General features: G+C 41.5%; 1 protein-coding gene across 5 annotated transcripts in view; it reads right to left on the minus strand.

The window, feature by feature from the left end:
• Positions 1-23,858, minus strand: part of KALRN (kalirin RhoGEF kinase) — a 963,226-nt gene that overhangs the window by 81,490 nt on the left and 857,878 nt on the right. For all 5 annotated transcript variants that reach the window (XM_072616710.1, XM_072616709.1, XM_072616708.1 and 2 more), the window contains 6 exons: positions 14,802-14,932; positions 6,715-6,781; positions 4,172-4,275; positions 3,798-3,867; positions 3,410-3,496; positions 1,242-1,334 (listed from right to left, as the gene is read on the minus strand). In XM_072616710.1, coding sequence (XP_072472811.1) covers positions 1,242-1,334; positions 3,410-3,496; positions 3,798-3,867; positions 4,172-4,275; positions 6,715-6,781; positions 14,802-14,932 — 552 coding nt within the window. The remainder of the gene's footprint in view (positions 1-1,241; positions 1,335-3,409; positions 3,497-3,797; positions 3,868-4,171; positions 4,276-6,714; positions 6,782-14,801; positions 14,933-23,858) is intronic.

Here is a 23,858-nt window from a genome sequence, read left to right on the forward strand (position 1 = left end):
ACACACACACTTGTGTTTCATAGTAGCCATCTCTAGGGTGGGGTACAGAGGGAGGGAAAACTATATAAAAAGTGCACAGCAGAGAATAGGAAAATTTAGAAGGAAGCATAAAAACAGAGCAGCTTTAAAACAACGTACAGTACTTATACTGTTTTTCAAAAAAGAAAACAATGTGAAGTGGAAGGTAAATTCATGGTTTTATAGTTATTGTGCTACGTATTGTGGGTACAGTATTGTGTATAGTGTATTGTGCTGTGTACATGGAAATGTTTTTTTTTTGTCTGTGTATTTAAGTTTAAAATTAATTTAAAAATGATACACATGGGAAGTAGAGTTTTGGAAAAATGATGAAATGATGTGACATGGAGAAAAAGACCCGGAAGGAGGGTATATGTGTGCATAGATATAGAATATATGGAGATATATCATTATATACGTATATGTATACATGCATTTGTTTGTATATAAATAATAACTAGATATTCGTATAAATACAAGTAATTGGACAAATAGATAAAGGATGGCTAACAAGCTGTTACAGACACATAGAAAATGCATGTAGAGATTACTGTTAAGTGTTTATAGTTATAGTTTAGTATTGCTAAATTTAAAGTTAAAAAGAAAAATAAATTATTTTTTTAAATCACCACCGTAACCAGGACTAACAACAATCATTCTGTCTGCACTCAGGCAATGCAAATACAAGCAACGGATGATATTCAGTCACATATAACTGGATGCAATGACTAGCAATGTTCATTCACACACACACACACACACACACACACACACACACACCTATATACAGAGAGAGAGAGAGAAATACAGCATAGCATATTGGATAGGGAGTGCACCTTGAAGTCAAAAAAGATCTCGATTCAAGTCCTACTTCTGATGCCTAACTGACTGTGTGACCTTATGTAAGTAATTTAACCTCTCTGTGTTCTATGAAGTTCTTGCAGACTATAAGCGGCAGAGAAAGTGTCCATCTGCATTGGTGAAGGAGTTTCCGTACTTGTGAGTCCCAGACATCAATGAAATCACAGGCCCAGTCCTTATCCTCTTTATCCCCTCCCCCTTCTCTTCTCCCTCTTCCCCAACCCCCAAGTATGTAACCTGCATAGAACCACGTTGCACAGTCTGGATCAGCTAGGTTGGATCTCTGCTAGTAGTCAGTGGCTGACCCTGTGTGGACACTATCTGCCCCAGATCTGATCTGAGGCTCTCCTTATTCCACTCACCTTGAGCAGCAGCTGGTACTTGGTTATTCTCTGAATGGGCTTAATGAGGAAGTCACTAAGTGTCAGCCTCTGGTTGATTTCTTGTTTTACCTCCTGAAAAATAAGATAATTCCATTAGAAAAAGAGTTGTCATCCAAACAGTTACATTCTAGGGGAGAGGCCAAGGCAGCTGTCTCTCAGAAATGCTCTAAGGCCTTTATTTCAATTCATAAACACTTACTAAAGAACACCCTCCTCTCCCTCTGCATCATGTGCAGGCTGTTTATTGGGTAGGTGCTGGGGGCCATCACTGCATCATGGTAGAAAGCCCTTAGGTGGTCCATTCTATACATCATCCCCCTTCACACGTGGTACCGCTGTTTGGCCAAACTGCCTTTCTGGATGTTCTTTGTACATAATGCCCTATCCTCAGTCTGACTCCAGGTCCATCACATGATCCTCAGTGCCACCCAGCCGCTTCTAATTAGGGATGTTGATGACCAGCAATCCAAAATCCTACTGCCTTTGTAGACATCATCCCCCTGCCCAGGATGCACACCTTGTTCAGTAATGCCCCATCTAAAAGAACTCCCTTACTGGTGAGTGCCACCCCCCTGCCCATCCATTACAGGTTGTTTTGTGTGTGTGTGTGTGTGTGTGTGTGTGTGTACATGCATGCTTTGGTGCTGCAGGAAATCATGAGGAGAAGGGAAGAAAGGGAGTCCCTGAAGACATACAAGGAAAAGACAAGATCATGTGTGGCAATATTCATCAGCTTTATGACTGTCATAAAGAGTGAGAGAGCAGTACCACACACACACGTACATGCACACACAAGCATATGTACACACATGTACATGAATATACATACATGAATCTGTGTGTTCAGTGCAATAAACATTCATGTATGCATACACAATGTAGAATGCAACAAGATATATACACACATATGATATGTACATACACATACTAACATATACAAACAAATGAGCATATAAATATGAATATATGCACGCACAGGTGTATATACGCACAGGTGTGTGTATATATATATATGTATGTGCACATATATACATACATCCATGTGTCTACCTATGACTATATGTATGTTTGTAGCCAAGTTGTCTCCACCAATAGAATATGAACTCCTTGAGGGCAGGGATTATTTCATTCTTTTGCATTCCCAGTACTTTAGCCCAGTGACTGATACATAGTAGGCATTTAATAAATGCATTGCTTGGTACCTCCCTTTGAAAGGGTACCACCTCTCTCCACCCCCAACACGCCTGCTCTTTTCACTAACTCTACATTGCTTTTACTGTGAGTTTTCTTCATTAACTTTGAGAGCCCAAGAAGCACAGGGGATCATTCTCCCCATTGTTCACAAGCAGCCAGACAAGTGAAGGAAAGGCATTTCTCAGAGTCGCTCCATGAGCCCCAAATCTGATGATGCTGTGAAGGATAAAGCTGGAAGCCTGGCTCAGGTCTCCTAAATCACAGCTGATGGCGCCTCCTGTGAGATTATTCTTCCTCTCCCTTACAGTCCTAGAGGCCCTGGGATCACCATATTTTAACAGAGGCACATGAGGAAGCATGAGAATGGAACAAGGAGGATGTGAATGTAGCCAAGAGTCTCTGGGGCCAAGAAAGAGGAGAAGGGAACCTCACAAAGCCAAAGAGAAGCTAAAGGGTAATAGGGTAAAAACCAACTGGCCTGGCATCATGGGAAGAATTACCAGAGCCCCTTCAAAAGATAGGTCAGTTACAGAATTGTCCCTTTCACCATCCTTGTTTTCTTGGAGAGGTGGAGGGCTATCCATGCAGAATGGGGCATACACTGTCAGATGGGCTCACTCTGCTAGCTCATTGTGCTTAACTGGCTTTCTTTGTTATAAGGGAAAGGTGTGTGTGCATGTGTGTGTGTGTCTCTGTCTGTCTGTGTGTGTGTGTGTGTGTGTGTGTGTATGTATGTTGGGAAGCAGGGGCCTAGTTTCCTCATCTATCAAATTAAGGGGCTGGACTAGATGGTGTCTGAGGTTCCTTCTACCCCATAAATACAATAGTGAGGGGGCTGCACACTGATGGATGACAATGAAAGGTGACGACCAACAGACGTTCCATAAATGTGTATCAGAACCTCCCCCCACCCCCGGCTTCTGACTTCTCCCACCGAGCCTGCTGGTGCTTACTTCAAAGTAGGAATCATATTCTGCGACTATGTACTCTGATCGTGGTTTATTCTGACAGTACCACACGTAGATGTGCAATTTCCGCTCCTGAAAAAGGCAGAAGGAATAATCACTGCGATATCCGGGGTTCTGTGAGGAGGCAGGAACCTTTGGGGACGCTTACTGTGAAATCAGCCCTTTTCACTAGACATGGAACTAAACGTGGTGAGAGGCAGGGAATAAACCCTGGGCAAGTCACTGAACTCCTCGAGGCTTCAGTTTCCTCTTCGATGGGATGAGATGACCTCGGAGGTCTCCTCTGTGACTCTAGGTCATTCTCTAAAATGCCATGATGGACAAACTTGAGGGAGAAGAGACAAAGAGAAAGCGTGCCCAGAGAGACACTCACATGCTTAATAAAAAGTTGTGCCAGCCGGTCTTGCTCCTGAATGCATTTTTCCAGTTCAGCCAGGAAAAAACTAAAAGGAAGAAAAGGAGAAGCATTCAGACCATTATTCAGAACTGTTTATTTCCCTCATGACAAAAACATCACTCCCAGTAATCTCCCCAAGGCCCACATTACTTCACCCAGACTGGGTGTAATGTCCACCCTTGTCTATATAAACCACAAGAACTGGCATGCCTTGCTCTGTGTGTGAGGGGCGGGGGGGGGGGGGGGGGGAGTCCCTCTTTCCCAACCATTTTTATCTTAGCAGCAAGAGGAGGATTCAGGAGTCCCGACTGCTCAGGGGATTGGTCTTATTGGCATCGTTAGTCACTTACTCCTTATGCCAGTCATAAATCTGATGAATATTGCCAAACACAATCTTGTCTTTCCCTCGCATGTCTTCAGGGACTCCCTTTTCTTCTATTCTCTTCATGAATCCCTGAAAGGGCAAAGTCAACAGAGTATTCTCAGAGAGAGCTGCAAACCAGCCTTTCTGGACTTTGCCTATGGCCACACCACAGAACCTGCTCAAGCTTGGACTTGCCCAGGCCACCCCTGCCCCTCGCCTGATGTGGAGATGGTGCTAAGAAGTTTACTCAGGTGGAACATGAGAGAGATTACTTCAAGAAAGCCCTTTTCTCTACAACCCTGAATCTCTTCCTCCCTGCCCATTTCAAGGTCAGAAGGAAAAGGCAGGGAGCTTGATTTCCCCCATCTCTATCCAATTACATAAGCATTCATTAAGCATCCATTAAACACAAAAAACCAATTCCTGTCAAGAAGCTTGCAATTTTTAAATAGGTAAATTTAAATTAAAGAATGCTTGAGAAACTTTAATTTTTAAAAATAAATAAATGGCACACTCCTCAAGTACTACAACTGTCAGGCACTGTCCCAGGTGCTTTACAATCATATCATATGATCCTGATGGCAACTCTGGAAGAAAGGTACTAGCTATGATTATTCTCAATTTTATGGTTCAGGAAACTGAGGCAGACAGAAGGATTATGTGACTTGCCCAGGTTCATACAGCTAGTAAGTGGATTTGAACTCACCAGGCCTATTCCTTCTATCCACTGCACCACCTTTTAGCCTATTTATGTTTTTCTCTTCTTTTTAGGTCATAGCTTATATCAGATTTCTACTTTTAAATGGGTGAAGTATTTTACATTTCCATCCTCTCATTTCAGCCTGCTAATAGCACTGTGAAATGGTTTGGGCAGATGGCAATAGTCCCATTTGGTGGATAAGAAGACTGAGGCACAAAAGAGGTTTGTGTGACTCTTCTAGAATCTGAATTATTCTATTTCATCTTCCAGGGCTCAGAGGTTTAAATCTCAATAAAAGCCTACATTTTTAACAATGAAAAAAAAGTCAGGTTCAAGCCTACTCTGGATTAATGAATACACCCAAGTTACAGGAAAAGCATATGAAACAGAGCATGGATTTCACATTGGGGGACAGGGGAGAAGAGGGAGGAATTTGAAGCCTGAATAACAGTGCCTAAAAGGACTATAGACTGTTACTTTCAAGCTTAATTTATGTGACCACTCCTAATATCCATGCTATAAACAGTACTCTGTCTCAACTACCCAGTTAGTTACCCTCTAGACTAGAGTATAGCCATCAGGCCTTTGAATCCCAGTGCTTAAGGGCCACTATGTAATTTGGGGAGATCAAGCCAATCTGGCCGATCTCTTACAATGGTGATGGTATTGATGGTTCTTAAAGCGCTATGTGCCAAGTCCTGTGCTAGGTATATAGAGCACAAATGCAAAAATGAAGCAGTCCCTGCCTTCCAGGTGCTTATATTCTACTGGCAGAAAAATCAACATATACATAGAGAAGTAATTACAAAGGACAGATCAAAAAGGTGATCTCAGCAGCTATAGTGACCTCTTGGCAAGTTCAAGACTGTCTTTGCCTCATCACACTGTCTACAATTGGCATTGAGAAAATGTTAGTTGGAAGAATGAATACATGAATGAATTTGGATAGGCTCTGTTGATGGGGGTTTTATGCACAATGCACTGAAAAGTCCAAGTTGCTTTCCTGCTTCTTGGAAAAAGAATGACAGATCTCCCAGGTTCAGAATGCAGGGTGTTAGTCCACAGTGCTGGGCACAAGATCTTTTCTTCCTAACCTTAAGATTTAGGGTAGCTAACTACCAGCATCCCTAGTTATAGGCACTGAGATAGCAAATGGATATAGCATGATGGGTCTAGAATCAGTTTAAATCTGGTCTCAGACACTTAGGACCCCTAGTGGAATATTTAACCTCTGTCTGCCTCAGTTTCCCCAACTATAAATGAGGATCATTATAGCACCCTCTCCCAGAGTTAATGTGAATATCACAAGAGATGGTATCTATAGAGTACTTAGTATAGTGCCTCGGCATACAGGAGGCACTTAATAAATGCCTTTGCCTTCTCCCCTAATTCTATCCGTCCTGCATTCAAAGCTGTTGTGAATACTATACTACTCTCCCTCTGCCTTCTCTCCCTCACCCAATACCTAAATTATTCCCATTCTGCTCAAATCCATAGATAGTAGGATGTCTTTCCCATGCTCACTGGATCCTCATAACTTCAGTCAGAAGAGCAAATGGTCTCTCCCCAACTCCAAAAGGGAAGCTAACAGTTGGATGGTCTCATTAAACGTCAAAAGCAAAGAAAGGCCTTTTTCTCCAGGCCTCTTACATATTCCTCAAACATCATAAACACAGACCCATACCCCAATGAGTTAATCAAGGGGAAATGAAAAGTCCAAGGATTTATGCATGAACTTGCTAATTAATATATTTGCTTCTAATACAAATCTAACCTACATTTCTACAAATACACAGGGATCAAATGCACCAAACTGCTTCTCTACTCACCTCCACCACAATCCCCAGGTCCTTAACATAGTCTTTCTCTGTCTGGACCAGCTCATTCAGGACAAACCTGAAAGGGAAAGCAAGAACATTGAGGTTTTCTATTAGTGTTCAGGATAGTTGCTTTTTCCTCATTTAACTTCCTCATTAAAATCCACAGGATTATTATTACCTTTGACAACAAAATGGAAAAATTCACCTTATAGAGTATCCAAAAGATGGGAGAAGGAAAGAGATCTACTCTATTTTCACATTCCCCAGGATGTTTTACACAATGAAGGTGGGGAAAATGGAGCCTAAGTAGGACTGATGACTTTACCAAGGTGGTTTTCCAAGGTGGGAAGTGAACTTTTGGTTTCTGTTTCCCAATCTTGGATTTTTTTTCCTATATCACATGTAGACCTTCTCTAGACTTTAGAACAAAAGGGCATATTAGAGACCACTCAATCCAATGCCTTCTTTTTTGGATGGGGAAATGGGCCCACAGAGATAAAATGACTTGCTGAGAAATGCTCCAACCCATCAGTGAACAGCTAGGAAGGGCACAGGAGAGCTGAACCTGGCTTTCCTAATCCATTCCATCTCCTGCTTTTGCCTTCCCTGCCCCCCCTATCTGAATTGATCTCACTCCCACCTCTTAGATCCTTGTTCAAGGCTCAGTTCAGACACCATTCCTGACACTAGAGCTTCCCCAATTTCCCCCGTTGCTGGTTCCCACCCTTCTCCTCCTCCATATTATTTGGCATTTTTTATATTTGCTTATCTGATTACATCTGTTACTTCCCCACCCTTTCCCTTAATGAGCTCCAGTGGCTTCCTATTACCTCCAGGTTCAAATAAAAAGTACTTTGTTTGACATTTAAAGCTCTTTAGAGCCTAGTCTCTTCCTAACTTTCCAGTTTTTTTATACCTTAATTTGCTTCATGGATTCCATGTGCCAGCAGCTTCGGAATTCTTTAAGCATAAACACTCCATCTCCTGCCTCAGTGACTTTGCCCTGAGGAACCTGTGGCCTCAAGGTGTATGTGGCCTTCCAGGTCCTGGGGTGCGGCCTTTTGACTGAGTCCAAGTTTTACAGAACAAATCTTTTTATTAAGGGGATTTGTTCTGTGAAGTTTGGATTCAGTCAAAGGGCTGTACTTAAGGACCTAGAGGGCCACATGTGGCTCTCTACATCCTTGGGTGCGGCCTTTTGACTGAGTCCAAGTTTTACAGAACAAATCTTTTTATTAAGGGGATTTGTTCTGTGAAGTTTGGATTCAGTCAAAGGGCTGCCCGCTCCTCAGCCAGGACAGCAAGGTGGTGCCATAATGCTCCGTGCTGGGTCTGGAGCCAGGAAGACTCATCTTCCTGAGTTTAAACCTGGTCTCAGACACTTAGTAGCTATGTGACCCTGGGCAAGTCACTTAAAACTGTGTGCCTCAGTATCCCCATCTGTAAAATGAGCTGGAGAAGGAAATGGCAAACCCCTCCAGCATCTCTGCCAATAAAACCCTAAATGGGCTTACGAAGAGTCAGATACGACTGAAATAACTGAACAACAACCCTCAGCCTTTGCTGCTTAGCTTCTGAGTCCCTTCAAGACTCAAACCTCAAATCCTACCTACTCTAGAAGGCCTTCCCAGTCCCCTAGCTTTAATGTTTTCATCTGTTCTGTATACAGCTCGTACCAATGCTGTTTAAATGTTGTCTGCCTGTTAGAATGGAAGCTCCTTCAGGGCAGGGATTATATGTCCTTTCCTTTCTTTGTATTCTCAGAGCTCAGCAAAATTCCTGTCACATAATGAATGTTTAATAATTCTAGCAAGATGTTTCTCTGCAGCAAAAATTTTAAACTTGCTGAAAAACAAAGCAGCTTCTTCAGAAAAAGCCACGTCTTGAAAGCTGCAAGGCTGGAGCCCCAAGCCCATGCTTACTATTTCCTCTTGGAGCCTCAAATTCTCCATTTATAAAATGAAGAGGTTAGTCCAGACGATCTCTAAGGCTCCTTCTAGCTCTCCATTCTTTGGTTATCCAGACAGGTGCCAAGGAAAGGGCCTGTTGGATAACTACTTTTTAAAGACCATTAAGCTCAATGACACCAAGCGAAGTTAAAAAAAAAAAGGCAGCCACAGTAAGGAGGTTATCTATGGAACTGGCCAAGAAACCCTCCAAGATCCAGATTGAGATGTATTGCAGGAAGGGGATTTTTGTCTCCCCCATGATCCTTTCCACTGGAAATATTATGTATACCTAGATTTAATGGGTGTAATTAGACCACTGAGGGAGAGCAGCAGTAACAGACCCATAGACCATTAGCTTTTTATTCTACAAGGATGATTTCTTCTCAGGGGATTATTCAAACTGACTCCTAGGTTGTTCCTAAATCTTTGGGATCTAGGCCACCGTCTTTTGTTTTCTGTATCTCTTCTTTCTAGATAACTAGTCAAGAATTAAGGATTACAGGCTGGAGGGTGGAGGAAACTGTGGTTTTCTTGAGCCATAAGCCCCATCCTTGCTGGCTAAGCTTGGAGTTGGACAATTGCATTGTTGAATCTAATGAAAAGATGGAGAAAAGTCAAAGCTCTGGCCTGTCAGAGGTCAGGTTCTACACCAGGGTTGCCACTCTCCTAGGAAGCAAATTCACCTGAAATATTTACTTTACAAAATACAACAGAATTGGGAGAGCCTATAATAGAATTATAGGAGTATGATATGGTAGAAGAAGTGATGGCTCTGAGATATAAGTATTGGATTCAAATCCCACCTCTGACCCTTATTACCTGTATGACTTTGGGCAAGTCGCAGCCTCCCTGGTCTTTAATTTCCTCATTCCTGAGGGACTTAATTAGATGGTCTCTAAGGTTCTCTCCTGTTCTAGACCTCTGATCTTAGGATTAGCCAAGGCCTGAGACCACAGGGCAAAGGATGACAAAGAAGGAAGACGAGTTACTTTATCAGTGTAAGGAATATTTCCATCCTCCTTGTCTCTAGTGAGGATGACTATGCTTCTGGCCACAGGAAGGAAATGACAAGGATGAATGCATCTAAATATAATTCAGGGGGAAGAGAAGTCCTAGTATGGACATAGAGCAGTTACTGTTTATTAGAAAGTGGAAACAAGCCCTCCTACAGGAAAAACCAGAGGGGATGTTCCAAGTCAGGAGGCCTCCAGGCGGTTCTACCCTAGGCTATTCCCTAATAGATAGATCCCCTGTGTTCTTGTTTCAGTTTTCCAGGGAAGGAGATTTCATTTAAATCAAGTCAATAAGCATTTATTGAGGGATCTCCTACAGGTAAGTAGCTGTGGTTACAATCCAGCTGGGATGGTAAGATAAAAACACTGAAAAGCAAAATTCCCAATTAAATCGTTGGTTATTTAAGATTAAGAAAAAGAACACCACAAGGCAATCCCTGATTAAGTGGCAAATGAATTCTACAGATAGTATGTTCTGTCTCCCCAGAGTCTGGTCCTAGAGATAAGGGCCATTTGAGTAGTAGAAGTTACCGTGTTTCCATTGTTGAAATCAGTCCAGCTACAGTTTAGGCCTGTTCCTCCCAGGCTCTGTCCTTAACAACCAGCTATTTTTTTTTAATGAGGTAGGGTTAAGTGACTTGCCTAGGGTCACACAGCTAGTGTCAAGTGTCTGAGACTGGATTTGAACTCAGATCCTCTTGACTCCAGGGTCGGTTCTATCCATTGTGTCATCTAGTTGTCCCATGACCAGCTATTCTTGAGTGTCTCTTTCTAGATGAAACCTCCTTCCCAATGATCCAGACCAGTTAAACTCCTCGTTAGCATCCCCTTCTCTACTTGCATAGCATCAGCTACCCTCTCCATGAAGATGACTTCCCACATCAATCACCTCCAGCCCTAACTTCTCTATTGACCTATATCCCCCATCGATAACAAACCAGACTATATGGATGTCCCACTGGAATCCCCAAGTCAACATGTCCATAATCAAGTTCATAGGATCTTAGAAGCAGAAGGAACCTCAGTACGACCCCTCAAGTCTACACTATTTAGCTCAACTCTTTCATTTTGCAGATAAGAAAACTGAGGCCTAGAGATGCTGAGTAACTGTCCAAAGTTGCACCAGTATTAAGCATCAGAGACAAGAGATGTACTCAAACCCTCAGATTCTAGAACCAATGCCCTTTCCACTATACCATGATCATCATATGTATTGGTTCTCAGTTGACTATCTGTACTCCTAAACCTGCTCTCTTTTTTTTTGCCATGAATTTATTATTTTCATCAGTGATACCACCAATTCCTATCACCTATGTATAAAGCCTTGGAGTTCTCTTTGATTCTTCCCTCCCTCTAACATCTTACTTTTAAGTGTTATTTAAGTCCTATTGACTCTACTTCAACAAACTTTTCTATCTGTTCTCTCTGCTTTCTTTCCTCTGCTGCCATCCAGATCAACACCATCACTACCACCAGCTGGAACTACTGTAATAGTTTACTTACAGGTTTCCTATACTCTCTACCCCACCAAAAAACCTTCACACCATTGCCAAACCAACCTGGCTTAGGCATGGGTCATACCACTCCTTGACTAAAAAAATCTTTGGTGGCTCTCTGTGGACAATTAAGTAAAATTCAAAGTTTTTCACCTGCCATCCAAGACTTTACTCAATTTGGCACCACTCTGCCTTATCTTGCATTCAGTTTACACACCAACCAAACTGGACTAGAGGTAGCTAGGTGTTGTAGGAGACCAGTGCTGGACCTGGACTCAGGCCTCATTTGATCCTCACAACAACCCTGAGAGATAGGTTTGTTCTATTATTATCTCCATCTTACAGATGAGGATAAGGGTCACACAGCTTACAAATGTCTGAGGTCAGATTTTATAATAATAATGAAAACAGTAACAACTAACAGTTACAGATATATGCCAGGCACTGTGCTAAGCCCTTTACAATTATTATCGCACTTGATCATCATCATGTGAACAACCCTAGAAGGTAGGTGCTAGTATTACCTCATTCTACAGAGGGAGAAACTGACGCAGGCAGCAGTTAAGTGACTTGCCAAGGGACACACAGCCAGTTATTGTCAGAGGCCAAATTTGAACTCAGGTCCTCCTGACTTCAGGTCTAGTACTCTATCCACTGCACCACCAAGCTACCCTTTAAGCCCCTAAAGCCATCTTTGGATCATGTCTAGTACCTTATTTCCCACATGCCACTATTACCAAGCAGAATCTCTAATCCTATCCTATCATACCATTATACTTCATAGTTTGTTCTATAAAAGAAAGTAGTGAACATCTCTTTATCTTCACTGGAGGCAGAGCAAGACCAATTAGCCTCAAATTGCAGCAGAATATATTTAGGATAAATAAAAGAAAGAACTTCACATCAGAAAGGTGTGTGGAACAAGAAATCAGACGAATTCTCTTTGAGGAGGAGGTGGGGACCTGGAGACAAAGGCAGATGGAATGATAAAAGGATGCCCATAGCTTTGGAATAAAAAGCATTGCCAGGATGCCAGGCAGTGACTTGAATGACCTCTCAAGAGCTCTTCCTGCTCAATAGGTCCATGTTCCTAAGAACTGTGACTGCCTTTGCTAAGTGTATTAAGGGACCCTGAGCCCAAAGTGCCCCCAAACATTGCAGGCTCAGGACATGTGCACCTCCTATGTCACTGAGGCCCAAATATGAATCTCAGTTTGCCTCTCACTCATCTAGGTGACCTTGAGAAATACTCAGGAGTAGTTAGGAGGTACAGGGGGAAAAATGAAAAAAATGAGTCAATGAGTACATGTGTTACTAAGTGCACCTAGCATCCTATCTCCGGAGCTAGAGGGGTCACAGAAGCCCTCTGGTCCAACAGCCTCATTTTACAGATGAGAAAACTGAGGTCTAGGGAAATGAAGCAACTTGGCCAAAGCGACCTACACTTTGAGAAATCCCAGTCAATCTAAAATGACAAAACCTAGGAAATTTGGAGGGGATTATTCACAATACAAAAGGTTTCGCTGCCAGGTTATAGAAAGCTCCCCTAGTTCACTTAAGGCAAAATTTTATTTATAAAACTCAACTTCTACGTAACCTTCTGGGAAGACATTTATCATACAGAGCACTAAGGAGTATACTTGTGAACAGTGTCATGAACACCCTTCTCTCTGACTAGACAAGATCCCACTTAGGTAGTGTCAGATATGTGACTAGCAATTTTTCTTTCTTTTGCCCATGGCAAGTCCCACAAATCTTTGTGCAAAGCAAGCTGCAAGAGCTATATTCCTATAGCCTTTTACCAATGACATGAGTTATTAGACTGGATCCATGGCGTGTTCCCTTGGTGAAAAGATTCCCTAAAACAAAGGTGTTAAAAGTAGCCCCAGAAGGTAGCTCAAACCAAGTTAAAATGTAATTAAGAAATGTTTAAGAAAATAAATAAAAATACAACATAGATAATAGTTTGAAGTTTTTAAAGCCAATATATGACAGGGATTCTTCTGTTTGAGCTTGACACACCTGCTGTAATACAACAAGTTGGAAATTGAGGATGAGGAGGAGAAAAGTTGCTTATCAGCTTTGGAGCATGAGGAAACATTGCTATGCATTGTTGGGATAATGCCAGCTGCATTTAGGGTCCCCACCTAGTTCACTTTTCCACGCTGGTCACAGAACCAGTCATCAATCACTCCCTGGCATCTCCATGGACTTTGTCTCATGCCCGGGGATTTCTTGATTCCACAGTCGTAGCTCCTGGGGCTTCTCCTTTTCCCTTCTCCTTTTCTCTGGGTAGAGAAAAGCGTATTTACAATCTCTAGGGCTGGGTTACAGTAACACTTCTAGTAAAATCCAGTCTAAAAAGCCCTTAGTTTTTAGGCTTAAAGTATCTTTGATGTCATCGTCATCACCATCATCATCAACATCATCATCATCATCGTCACCTCCTCCTCCTTCTCTTCCTTCTCCTTCCCCTCTTTCTTCTTTTCCCCTCCTCCATCTTCTTCTCCTCCTCCTCTTTCTTTTCATCTTCTCTTCTTTCTCCACCTCCTTCTGTTTCTTCTCTTTCCCTTCTATCTTCTCTCCTTCTCCTCTTTCATCTTCTCCTCTTCCTTCTCCTTCCCCTCTCTTCTTTTCTCCTCCTCCATCTTCTTTTCTCCTTCTCCTCTTTTATCTTCTCCTCTTCTTTCTTCTTCTCCTCCTTTTTCATCTTCATCTCCTCCTCCTTCTTTCTTCTTCTCCTTTTCACTTTTCTCCTTTTTTCCCTCAATATTTAAAAGTATGAAAGTCTGTATAACAGCTTTATTTGGAATGAAAGTTACCTGCAGAACTAGGCCAAGACACTTGGTAGCCCTAGGTAAGGTCTGAAAATTGGGTTTCTTGGATATGTGGCCCAGCAAGGGTTCTGAGCCTTCTCCGTGGCACATACAGCTTGACTTATTACTGAACAATAGCCTATATGTTGTGGAAATTAGAAATTTCTGGTATTAAAAATGTTCATTTCTGCTAATTGTGATACATAAATGTAATGGAATATTGCTGTGCCATAAAAAACAATGAATATGAAGAATTCAGAGAAACATAAGAACACTTTCATCAACTGAAACTGAGTGAAGTAAGCAGAACCAGGAAAACAAACCCATGGGTCACAATGACGCACATAGAAAGGAGCCTTTAAATTGAACACTGTAATTATGATGACCAAAACTGGCCCTTGAGAAGGGAGGAAAAAATGTTATTTTCCTCACTTCTTTTCAATAGCAGGGGACGATGCGTATAGAACATTGCACATACTGTTAAATGCAGCTAGACATGTTTTGCTGATCTACCTTTTTTCCCTTCTTTTAAATAATTGTTACCAAGGATGGCTTACTGGGTCAGAGATATATGAAAAATATATTTAGAAATGTCAGTAATATAAGGACAAAAGATACCAATAAAGTGTTTCAAAAATGTATAAGAAATAATATTTAAAAGAGTCTCTTGTTGCAATTCTCCCTTGTCTCTTAATCTGGCTCTACTCTGTAGTGATTTATTTTGGAAAACATCTTTCTTGTGCCTCTTTTTGATTGCTGAAGAAACATTCTCTCTCCCTCTCCCTGCTCTCAGTGTGTGCCCCCTCCCCCCCATTGGCTTACATCCTGCCCCTGAGGGCTTTAGCTTTTTGTTCTTCTTCCAGGTTCCGAGGTGGTGTAGGTGGAGTCATCCCTTCATTCAGACAGCCCGTGGGGTCTTTCAGGCTCCCTCGGTAAGAACCTCCTTCTAGGCTCTGAAAATAGAAGGAAGGATACCCTTAGAAAAGAGCATACTAGGATAAAGTTGCTGGCCTCCCTCCCCCACCCCACATCCCCAAATTACAACCAGCTTGGAGATAATTAGCTGAATACCTTGTAGTTTCAACCAAAATGGAACATGGAAAGCTGTCCCAATTCCCAACCCCTATAGCTTTATTATTTCATTAAATATGTCTTAATTAAGTGCAAAAACATTTTAAACATGTTTTCTAAAATTTTGAGTTTCAAATTCTCTCTCTCTCCCCTCTCCTTTTCTTGAGAAGTAAAGTAAATTTGATATACGTGTACTGTCACGTAAAACATATTTCCGTATTAGCCATGTTGCAAAAGAAAACAGACCCCAAAAAAGAAAGCTTAAAAAAAGTATGCTTCAATCTGCATTCAGATTCTATCAGTTCTTTCTCTCAAGGCAGAAAGGTTTTTTTGTAATCATGAGTCCTTCGGAATTGTTTAGGAGTACTGTAGTGCTAAGAATAGCTAAATCATTCACAGACTATCATCATACAATATTGCTTTTACTGTGTTCTCCTGGTTTTGCTTACTTTACTTTGCACCAGTGAGTATGGGTTTTTCCCATCCTGCTCATCATTTCTTATAGCACAATAGTATCCCATCACAATCGTATACCACAGTTTGCTCAGTTATATCTCAATTGATGGGCATCTCTTAAATTTCCAATTCTTTGCCACCATAAAAAAAACATTTTTGTACAAATAGGTTTCTTTTCTTGTTGTTGAACTGTCTGTGGTCAGATTTGAACTTCCTGACTCCAGGCCAGCACTTTATCCACTATACCATCTAGCTGCCCCTCATATCTTTTGACTATTTATCAATGGGGGGAATGATTTGTATTCTTATAAATTTGACTCAGTTCTCTATATATTTGAGAAATGATGCCTTTACCAGAAAAGTTTGCTGTGAAATTCTCCCTCCCCCTCAGTTTCGTGCTTTCCTTCTAATCTTGGCTGCATTGATTTTGTTTGTATAAAACCATTTAATTTAATGTAATCAAAATTATCCATTTTATCCCATAATACTCTGTCTCTTGTTTGGGTCATACACTTTTCCCTTTCTGTGGATTTGATAGGTAAAATTTTCCATGCTCCCCTAATTTGCTTATGAGATCACCATTAATAATTAAATCATGTATCCATTTTGACTTGATCTTGCTATATGGTGTGAGTTGCTGATCTTTCTGTCCAACTGCTTCCCAGATATCAAATTTTGTCAAATAGATTTCTTGCCCCAAAAGCTTGGATATTTGTCTTTATCAAACACAAGGATGGTCATTTACTACTGTGTATTGTCTGGGACAATTAACTCTTCTGTCTCAAGCAGTTTCATTTATGATTTCTTGAAATAGACCTTTGGAAAACCAGGCTTTGATAAAATCCATTGGTATTCAAATGGAGCTACTTGACTATGCCTTAAATCCAGATCGCTTGGACTCCCACTGATTGGCCTATAACAGGTCCTGGCCCAAGCCTCACTTGGTCATCAGTTGGGTTTGATAGCTCAGAGGGAGTGTAAATAGCAATTGCTTCTCTTCTGACCAGAAAACCTGAAGGTCTTTCTCTCCCAGACCGATTTTTCTTTTTTGACAGGCAAACTAGGCCATCTTTTGCCTCATTTCTTACAGCCTTAAATCACTGAATGGTTGTTGTTTCAGACAAACTGGGACCTGGGAAAGACTTTAGTTTAAAAAGGTCAAGGTCTTCCACTGCATCATCTTCAGCTGTCCTGATCTATGTCTTGCCACTGAGCTCCAAAGACTTTGGAGGAGATAGTGAGGCTGATGACTGTATAGCCCTGCTTCACTTAAATCCAATTCACTTGCAGGTTAAGACATCACCCTCCTGATGTCATTGGTCCTCTTCAAGAAAGAGCAAACAATAACAATTGTGTACAATTCTACTGATCCACCACTTTATTTCTTAGCCAGTACTAGATTGTTTCGATGATTACCACTTTGGAATACAGTTTGAGCTCTGGTATGGCTAGCCTACCTTCCTTCACATGTTTTTTGTTTTTGTTTTTCCTCACAATTCCCTTGATATTCTGGACCTTATGTCTTTCCAGATGAATTTTGCTAGTGTTTTTTATAGCTCTATAAAATAATTTGTTGGCAGTCTGATTGGCATGGCATTAAATAAATAAATGAATTTAGGTAGAATTGTCATTTTTATTATATGGTCTCAGCCTAATCACGAGCAATTAATATTTCTCCAATTATTTAGATCTGACTTAATTTTTGTGAAAAGTGTTTAGTAACTGTGTTCATATATTCCTGAGCTTCTCTTGGCAGGTAGACTCCCAAGTATTTTATACTGTCTGCAGTTATTTTAAATGGAATTTCTATCTCTTTGCTGCTGGACTTTGTTGGTAAAATATAGAAATGCTGATGATTTATGTGGGTTTATCCTGCAACTTTGGAGAAGTTGTTCATTGTTTCAACTAGCGTCTCAAAAATCAACATATTCAGAAACATCCTCATTATCTTCCGCCCCCCAGCTGAACCTGCTCCAGTCCTCCCACCCTCTAAATTTCCTCATATCTGGGGGTGATGCCACCACTTTTCTAGTCACCCAGGTTGGCAACTTTAGAGCCATCCTTGACTCACTTTCCCTTCCCTTATATCTAATCACTTCCCAAGTCTTGCTGATTTTATCCGCACAGTGCTGTAGTGGAAAGGGTGCCGGACTGACAGTCAGGACACTTGGGTTGGAATCCCAGTTATACCTCTCATTGCTAGCATGACCTTAGGCTTGTCATTTTGATTCTGTGTGATGCAGTTGCCTAATTTCTAAGCAAGGGGGCTGACTTAGACGACCTCTAAGGTTGAGGAGAGGAAGCAGATTAAGAAGGTGGCACCTGAGCACAGAATTAATAAAACCTACTGAAGATGGATTCCAGGACATCACATGAGAACATAATTTCAAACCTTCCACCCTCGACTTTTTCCTGAAGTAAACCAAAAGGAAGAACTGTTAGGGTATAGGCAAAGAAAACCAGAAGGCATAAAGGAAGAAAAGGGGGAAGTAAAGGCTTGGATAATCAATCCTCCCTGATGTGAACAAAAATTAAGGATGGTTAATGCAAGACACATTGATTAAACAACTATGTGCTAAGTACTGATGCTGTAAAGATATAAAATAGTACAGTCCCTGCCTTCAGGGATCTTACATTCCATTGGTGATGGGATCAGTGTGAGTGGGGAAGAGTTAGGCAAAGGAGAGATCCAGGCAGTGCCTTTTGGTTCTTTTATTAAGGGGGCAAAATCTACCTTTGGCCCCAAGTCCCAGGAATGTGCCTAACAGGTTTAGGAAAAGGGTGTCACTTAGTCCTGGACTCCCATCAGAGCCACTTTATTCTTAGCTGTCATTATATTTATATGTGCACATATATATACATATACATATATATATATATTCAGAGACAGAGAGAAAGAGAGGAAAAGAGGAGAAAAAGAAGAAAAGGAAAAAGAGAAAAGAAAAAAAGGAAACACTAACCAGAGTCTCTTATTTTGTCTATGAGGACAGAGAGGGAGATAGGTTTCAGAGCCATGCCATGAGCAGGCTTTTTTTTTTTTTTTATCCTTTCTTCCTCCTCTGAACCTTGAACAAGTTACCAAATAAAAACACATTCATCAATTCCTGAGAACTCCTTTATGTAGGAGAAAAAGAGTAGTTTGGTCTCTACAGTAAACCTCTCCTTACAGGGATAAACTTTTCTGGGTGGCTGCCACAGAATCAAGCAATTCCCAGGCATGCTGCAGCCTACGTTAGGGCAGCACTCCTGTGTGCAATGAAAACACTCGAGTTAGACACTTCGAGGCAAATGACATTTTTATCTTTGTGATTCTACTGCTTCCTGAGAGAGGAAGTATGAGATGGCAGAAAGAATACAGACCTGAGAATTAGGAGACACAGGATCTACTCTGAGCTATGCCATGAGTGCTACCTTTAAGTATTTAAAGGGTAGTCAAGCAGAAGATGGGGTAAATAGGTGGTGGAGAGGCTAGAGCACCTGGAGTCAAGAAGACCCGAGTTCAAATTCGGCCTCAGACATTCACTAGCTATGTGACCCTGGGCAAGTCACTTCACCCTGTTTGCCTCAGTTTCCTCATCTGTAAAATGAACCAGAGAAGGAAATGGCAAAGCACTCCAGTGTTCTTGCCAAGAAAACCTCAAATGATGTCACGAAAGGTCAAACGCAACTGAAAACAACAAGAAAAAATCAGATAGGGAATGGACTAGATGATATCTGAGGTCCCTCCAAACTTTAAGATTCTGGGATAGCCATGTGACCTTAGTCAAATCACTTTGGGTCCTTCTTGGCCTCATAGCCTTGTTTGTAAGCCCGAGTGAGGGACTTGAGGCAGCATGTGCCAGGCAACTCAAACCACCATCATCTTGCCATCACTCTCCTCAGACTCTAATAGAAACATCCTAGGACTCTTAGACCAAGAGCTGTGAGAATGTCAGCATTCCCAGTGCCACCAGTCCTGCTTCCAGCCCAACCCCCACAGCCATCACTGAGGGGAAAAATCATTGTGGAGAAGGGACCCACTTTCCTCACCCCCATAAGCAACAACTGCTACCCATCTGCCACCAATGGGCTTAGAAGTTTCAGAGGCTTGGGAGTGTCAGAACCCTAGTCCTTCTTCCCTCACCAATATTATCCAGGGAAGCAAATCCAGTGGAGAAGGAGCCAGCTAGTCCTACCTACTGCTACCCACAGGGGAGGCAAGCCAGTCTAGCTGAGGCAGCAGGGCACCCCAAGGGAGAGATGGAAAGTGGCATGTGCCAGGCAAGCCAAACCACTGCCAGCACCTTGACCACCAAGTCCCCTCAGCCCCTGATGAATATTGCCCAGCACCCTGAATCCAACAGTTTTGAGAACAATGTTTCCACCCTTCATCCTGGGAAGCAACTCCCATAGAGATGCAGCTCAACAAAATGCTTCGGCAGGTGCCACAGCCACAGGGACTGAAGACCCAGAAAGAAAGAAAGCTCCTGCCACCAAAGTCCTGGGTGCTGTCAAACAACCCGGCATCAGCAACTGATGGGACTTTTTCCCCTTGTGGTGATGATATTAAAGCTTTGCTGCTTGACCCTAAGGACTACGACATCTTTCCATCTGACTTGTAGCTGAAACCTTCCCCATGTATCATCTCTCCCTGTGAGCAGAGGCTATCTTAATTTTTCTATTTGTATTCCAAGAGTATGACACAGTGCTCCGCACAGAGTAGCACTTAATAAATTCTTCCTCCCTCCCTCTCCTCCCATCCTTTCTTTTCTCATTCCTTCTTTCCTCCTTCCTTCTCTTTCTTCCTTCTTTCCATCTTCCCTCCCTTCCTTTCTTCCTTTATTTCTTCCTCCCTTCCTTTTTCTCTTCTCTTCTTCCTTCAGTGAAGCATTGTCCCAGATGATTTAAGGTCTCTTCCAGCTCAAAAACTCTGTGGTTCTGTTTTCTCATGTGGGGTGACATTTGGGTCTCTGCTACTTCTACCTGCAAGACCTTGGGTAAGTCACTGAACTTCTTTAGGACTTAGTTTCTTCACTTGTAAAATTAGGGCATTAGATTAAGTTTCCTTCTAGTTCAAAATCACAATACTATTATTGTAATAGCAATTGTACTGTAATGCTCCTAAGACTATCTTAGATGTTCTTTTGCCCTGATTGTGGTCTTTCTCCAAGTTAAATGAGCGAGGGTTATCATACCACAGAGATATTATCATGGATGGATATTGCTTGTATTTTTTAAAACTGTCTGTTAAAAGTATGTTATATTATAAAACTTTAGAATGAGATTCTAACAGACTACTTTCATTCCTAAGGCTGAATCATCAGGACAACTTACACAGAATTGATAACCTAGGTCAAGAAAAATTATGATACATTTATTGGGTTCAGAGAATATCTGTTATTTCCAGCTCTGCTAATAAGCAGAGTATGAAAAGGCCCTCAGGACCAAAACTAGAACTTGGTAGGTGGTATTAAAGGACTGTGGGAGGTGCAAATTTTGGAAACAGAATAGAAAGGCCCTGAGCACTGGAAAGGAGATTCATGCTAGGAAAGGGTCAAAGGGTATGCAAGCAAGCTGAGACCAGGCCTAGGCAGTAGTTACTTAGAGTGAAATGTGAAGGAAACACAGTTTTCATCTTAAGGAGAGGGCCCTGAAGTGGATCTGTAGAATAATCAGATATTGACTGGGGTAGGAAAATCAGTCAGCATCAGAACTTCAAAGGCTGGAGAAAAAGACGTCCAAAAAAGAGGCCATATGGGTTGCTGTCAGGTTAGGGCTGCCCTAGAACACTGTCAGCCTGAGCTCTGGACAAGCATCTTGTGGACCCCAGGTACAAAAGCGTTATCTTCAACTGGAGTTTTGGAGAAGATTTAGACCAAGTAAAGAAGGCTCAGAACAGAAAGTGGAGGAGTTGGGTTTGTCACCATTTGGCTAAATCAATTTTTTTAGTATTAGATTTGTGTCCCAATCCATCCCCCCCTCCTTTTTTTCATGATCTAATTTCTTTTGTTTACAAAAAATATAAAAAGTAAGCTTTCTTTGTCTTTCCAGAGGATTGAGGAGACATGCCTTCTCCTCTGCGTAAAAAAGCAGTAGATGATGGATGTAAAATGAAGCCTGAGCTGTCAGACATGGGCCATGTGTCAGTTTGCTTTGCTTAATGGCACCTGGTTATTACAAAAGAGGGTTACAGAGAAGCGATTTCTTTAAAAGCACAAAACATTTTTGAAAGCTTTTATCCCTCATAAAAGACCAAGTAGACACCCTTGATTAAAGGGAAAAAGCTTTTTCATAGATAAAAAATCAATACAGCTAGAATTAGAATGAAATTATACAAATGGGAAAAGTTTTGCAGTAAATATGTATGATAAAAGTCAGAAATTGAAAAATCCATAGGGTATTGCCATATAGCTCGGATATTAAGAACCATCCCCCAACAGACAAAAACCAAGCAATTTTTATAAGAGGAAATGTAAACTATCAATAACCATCTGAAAACCTCTTCAAAATTACTGTTAAATAGAAATTAAGGTATCAGCTTGCACCAATCAAAATGGTGAAGAAGGTAAAAGATGGGAAAATTCATCTTGGGTGGGAAGGGAAACATCCTAATTCACAGCTGGTGAAACTGCAAATTGAACCAATTGTCTGAGACATCATTTTGGAATTATGCAAGAAATGTTGCTAAATTTTCCCTCCCATTGAACCCAAAGATCTTTCTGCTAGGATTGACACTCAAGGAGGCTCACGACAAGAAATGGTTCTTATCTACAAAAATATTTACAGCAGCATTGTGATACTGAAAAACTGGGGCTGGGAGAGGAAGGTGTCCAATCAGTGAGAGGCGGCGAAACTGTATCATATGAACACAATGGAAAAAATATCATACAATAAGGCTTGATGAGGATGTAGTGTATGGAGAAGCACTGAAAGACTTGTCTGAGATGATGCCAGTGAAGGAAGTCAAGTCAAAAACGCATACATATATATGTACCTATATATGTATAATATACATATGTATGTGTGTATATATATTACATATACATATATATGACTACAATGTTATAAATAAAGACTTTGTTAAATGGCAGTAAGACTCAAGGTCAGATACAAGACTCCACATGTGCACTATACTATGAAAGTGAAAGCACTCCTCCTTCCTTTCTGTTCACACCAGGGTAAGTACAAAAGTGGAAAGTGACATGTACCCCTAAGTGTCAGTCATGATCCTCCCTTCCTATCACCCATGTACAAATTTATGGATGTGTGACAAGCACTCTTTAGAGACAAAGAAAAACAAAAGGTAATGTCTACATTCTCAAGGAGTTCAACATCCACAGGGAGAAACCATAGTGTGTCCTCAGCAGCAGTATAGGGATGTAAACAGGTAAGTGGATGGAAAAAGTCGAGGAAAGGGTGCTGGTTTCTCACTCTCTAGAGGGTTCTGCTGTTGGGAAGGCTCCTCTTGTCTTAGCAAACCAAAACACTGAGATGGGAGCAAGCATGTGAGGATTCCCCCAAAGGCCTGATCTCTGGAAACAGGGACCCTGGGAAACAGGTGAGGTGGATCCTCCAGGGAAGATTTTTAACTGAAGCATGCTTAAGATAACCTTCCTTGGCTCCCAAAGAGAGGCCCAACAACCTGCTAGGTGGTATAGCACATAGGATACTGAACCCAGAGTTGGACACGATAACCTTTAATGTCCCTTCCATCTCTAAATCTATCATCTTATGATGGAGGAGTTAGCTGTTGACATTAACCACCAGGTAATTTTTTAAAGCCCAAAGGTTGGATCATGCCTCTGTCTCCCCAAGGAGCCCTCCTAATAGAAGGCTAAGAGTCCAGTCAAGTTTGATTTCCCACAGAATTCAGAGCCAGGATTTGACATTTTTCTTTGAGCCAAGCAAACCGTTGAGAAAAGTCAAGGGAGGCAGGAAAACCAGACCAAGCTGAAGAACTGATGAAAGGTGATAAGAGGCAGGAACTACTGTGAAGGCCTTTAGATACAGGTAGGTGAGTGGCAGTCTTTGCTTTTCTAGACTGCTCTTTCACAGTTGGTGAAATTTGGGTATATTTGGATGGGAAAAGGAAAGAGGGGAACACAAAGGAGCAAGAAAGAAAGCCTTTCCCCCTTGTAAAACATACCTGGGAGTAACAGTTACAGGATAGGGATTGGACTTGTGACTTCATACATATAGGGAACTCTTGGATGAGGAAAATCTCTACCAAGACAGCTTGGCATTTTCTCTGCAAATGAAAGTCTTAGAGAGGTGTCTAGAGCACTGAGAGGTTAGGTGACTTGCCCAGGGTCACACAGTCAGTTCAGCAGGTGTTAGGGACAAGATTTGAACACAGGTCTTCATAGTACCAAA

The sequence above is a fragment of the Notamacropus eugenii genome, chromosome 5 (genome assembly GCF_028372415.1).
Source record: "Notamacropus eugenii isolate mMacEug1 chromosome 5, mMacEug1.pri_v2, whole genome shotgun sequence".
Classification (NCBI taxonomy): Eukaryota; Metazoa; Chordata; class Mammalia; order Diprotodontia; family Macropodidae; genus Notamacropus; species Notamacropus eugenii.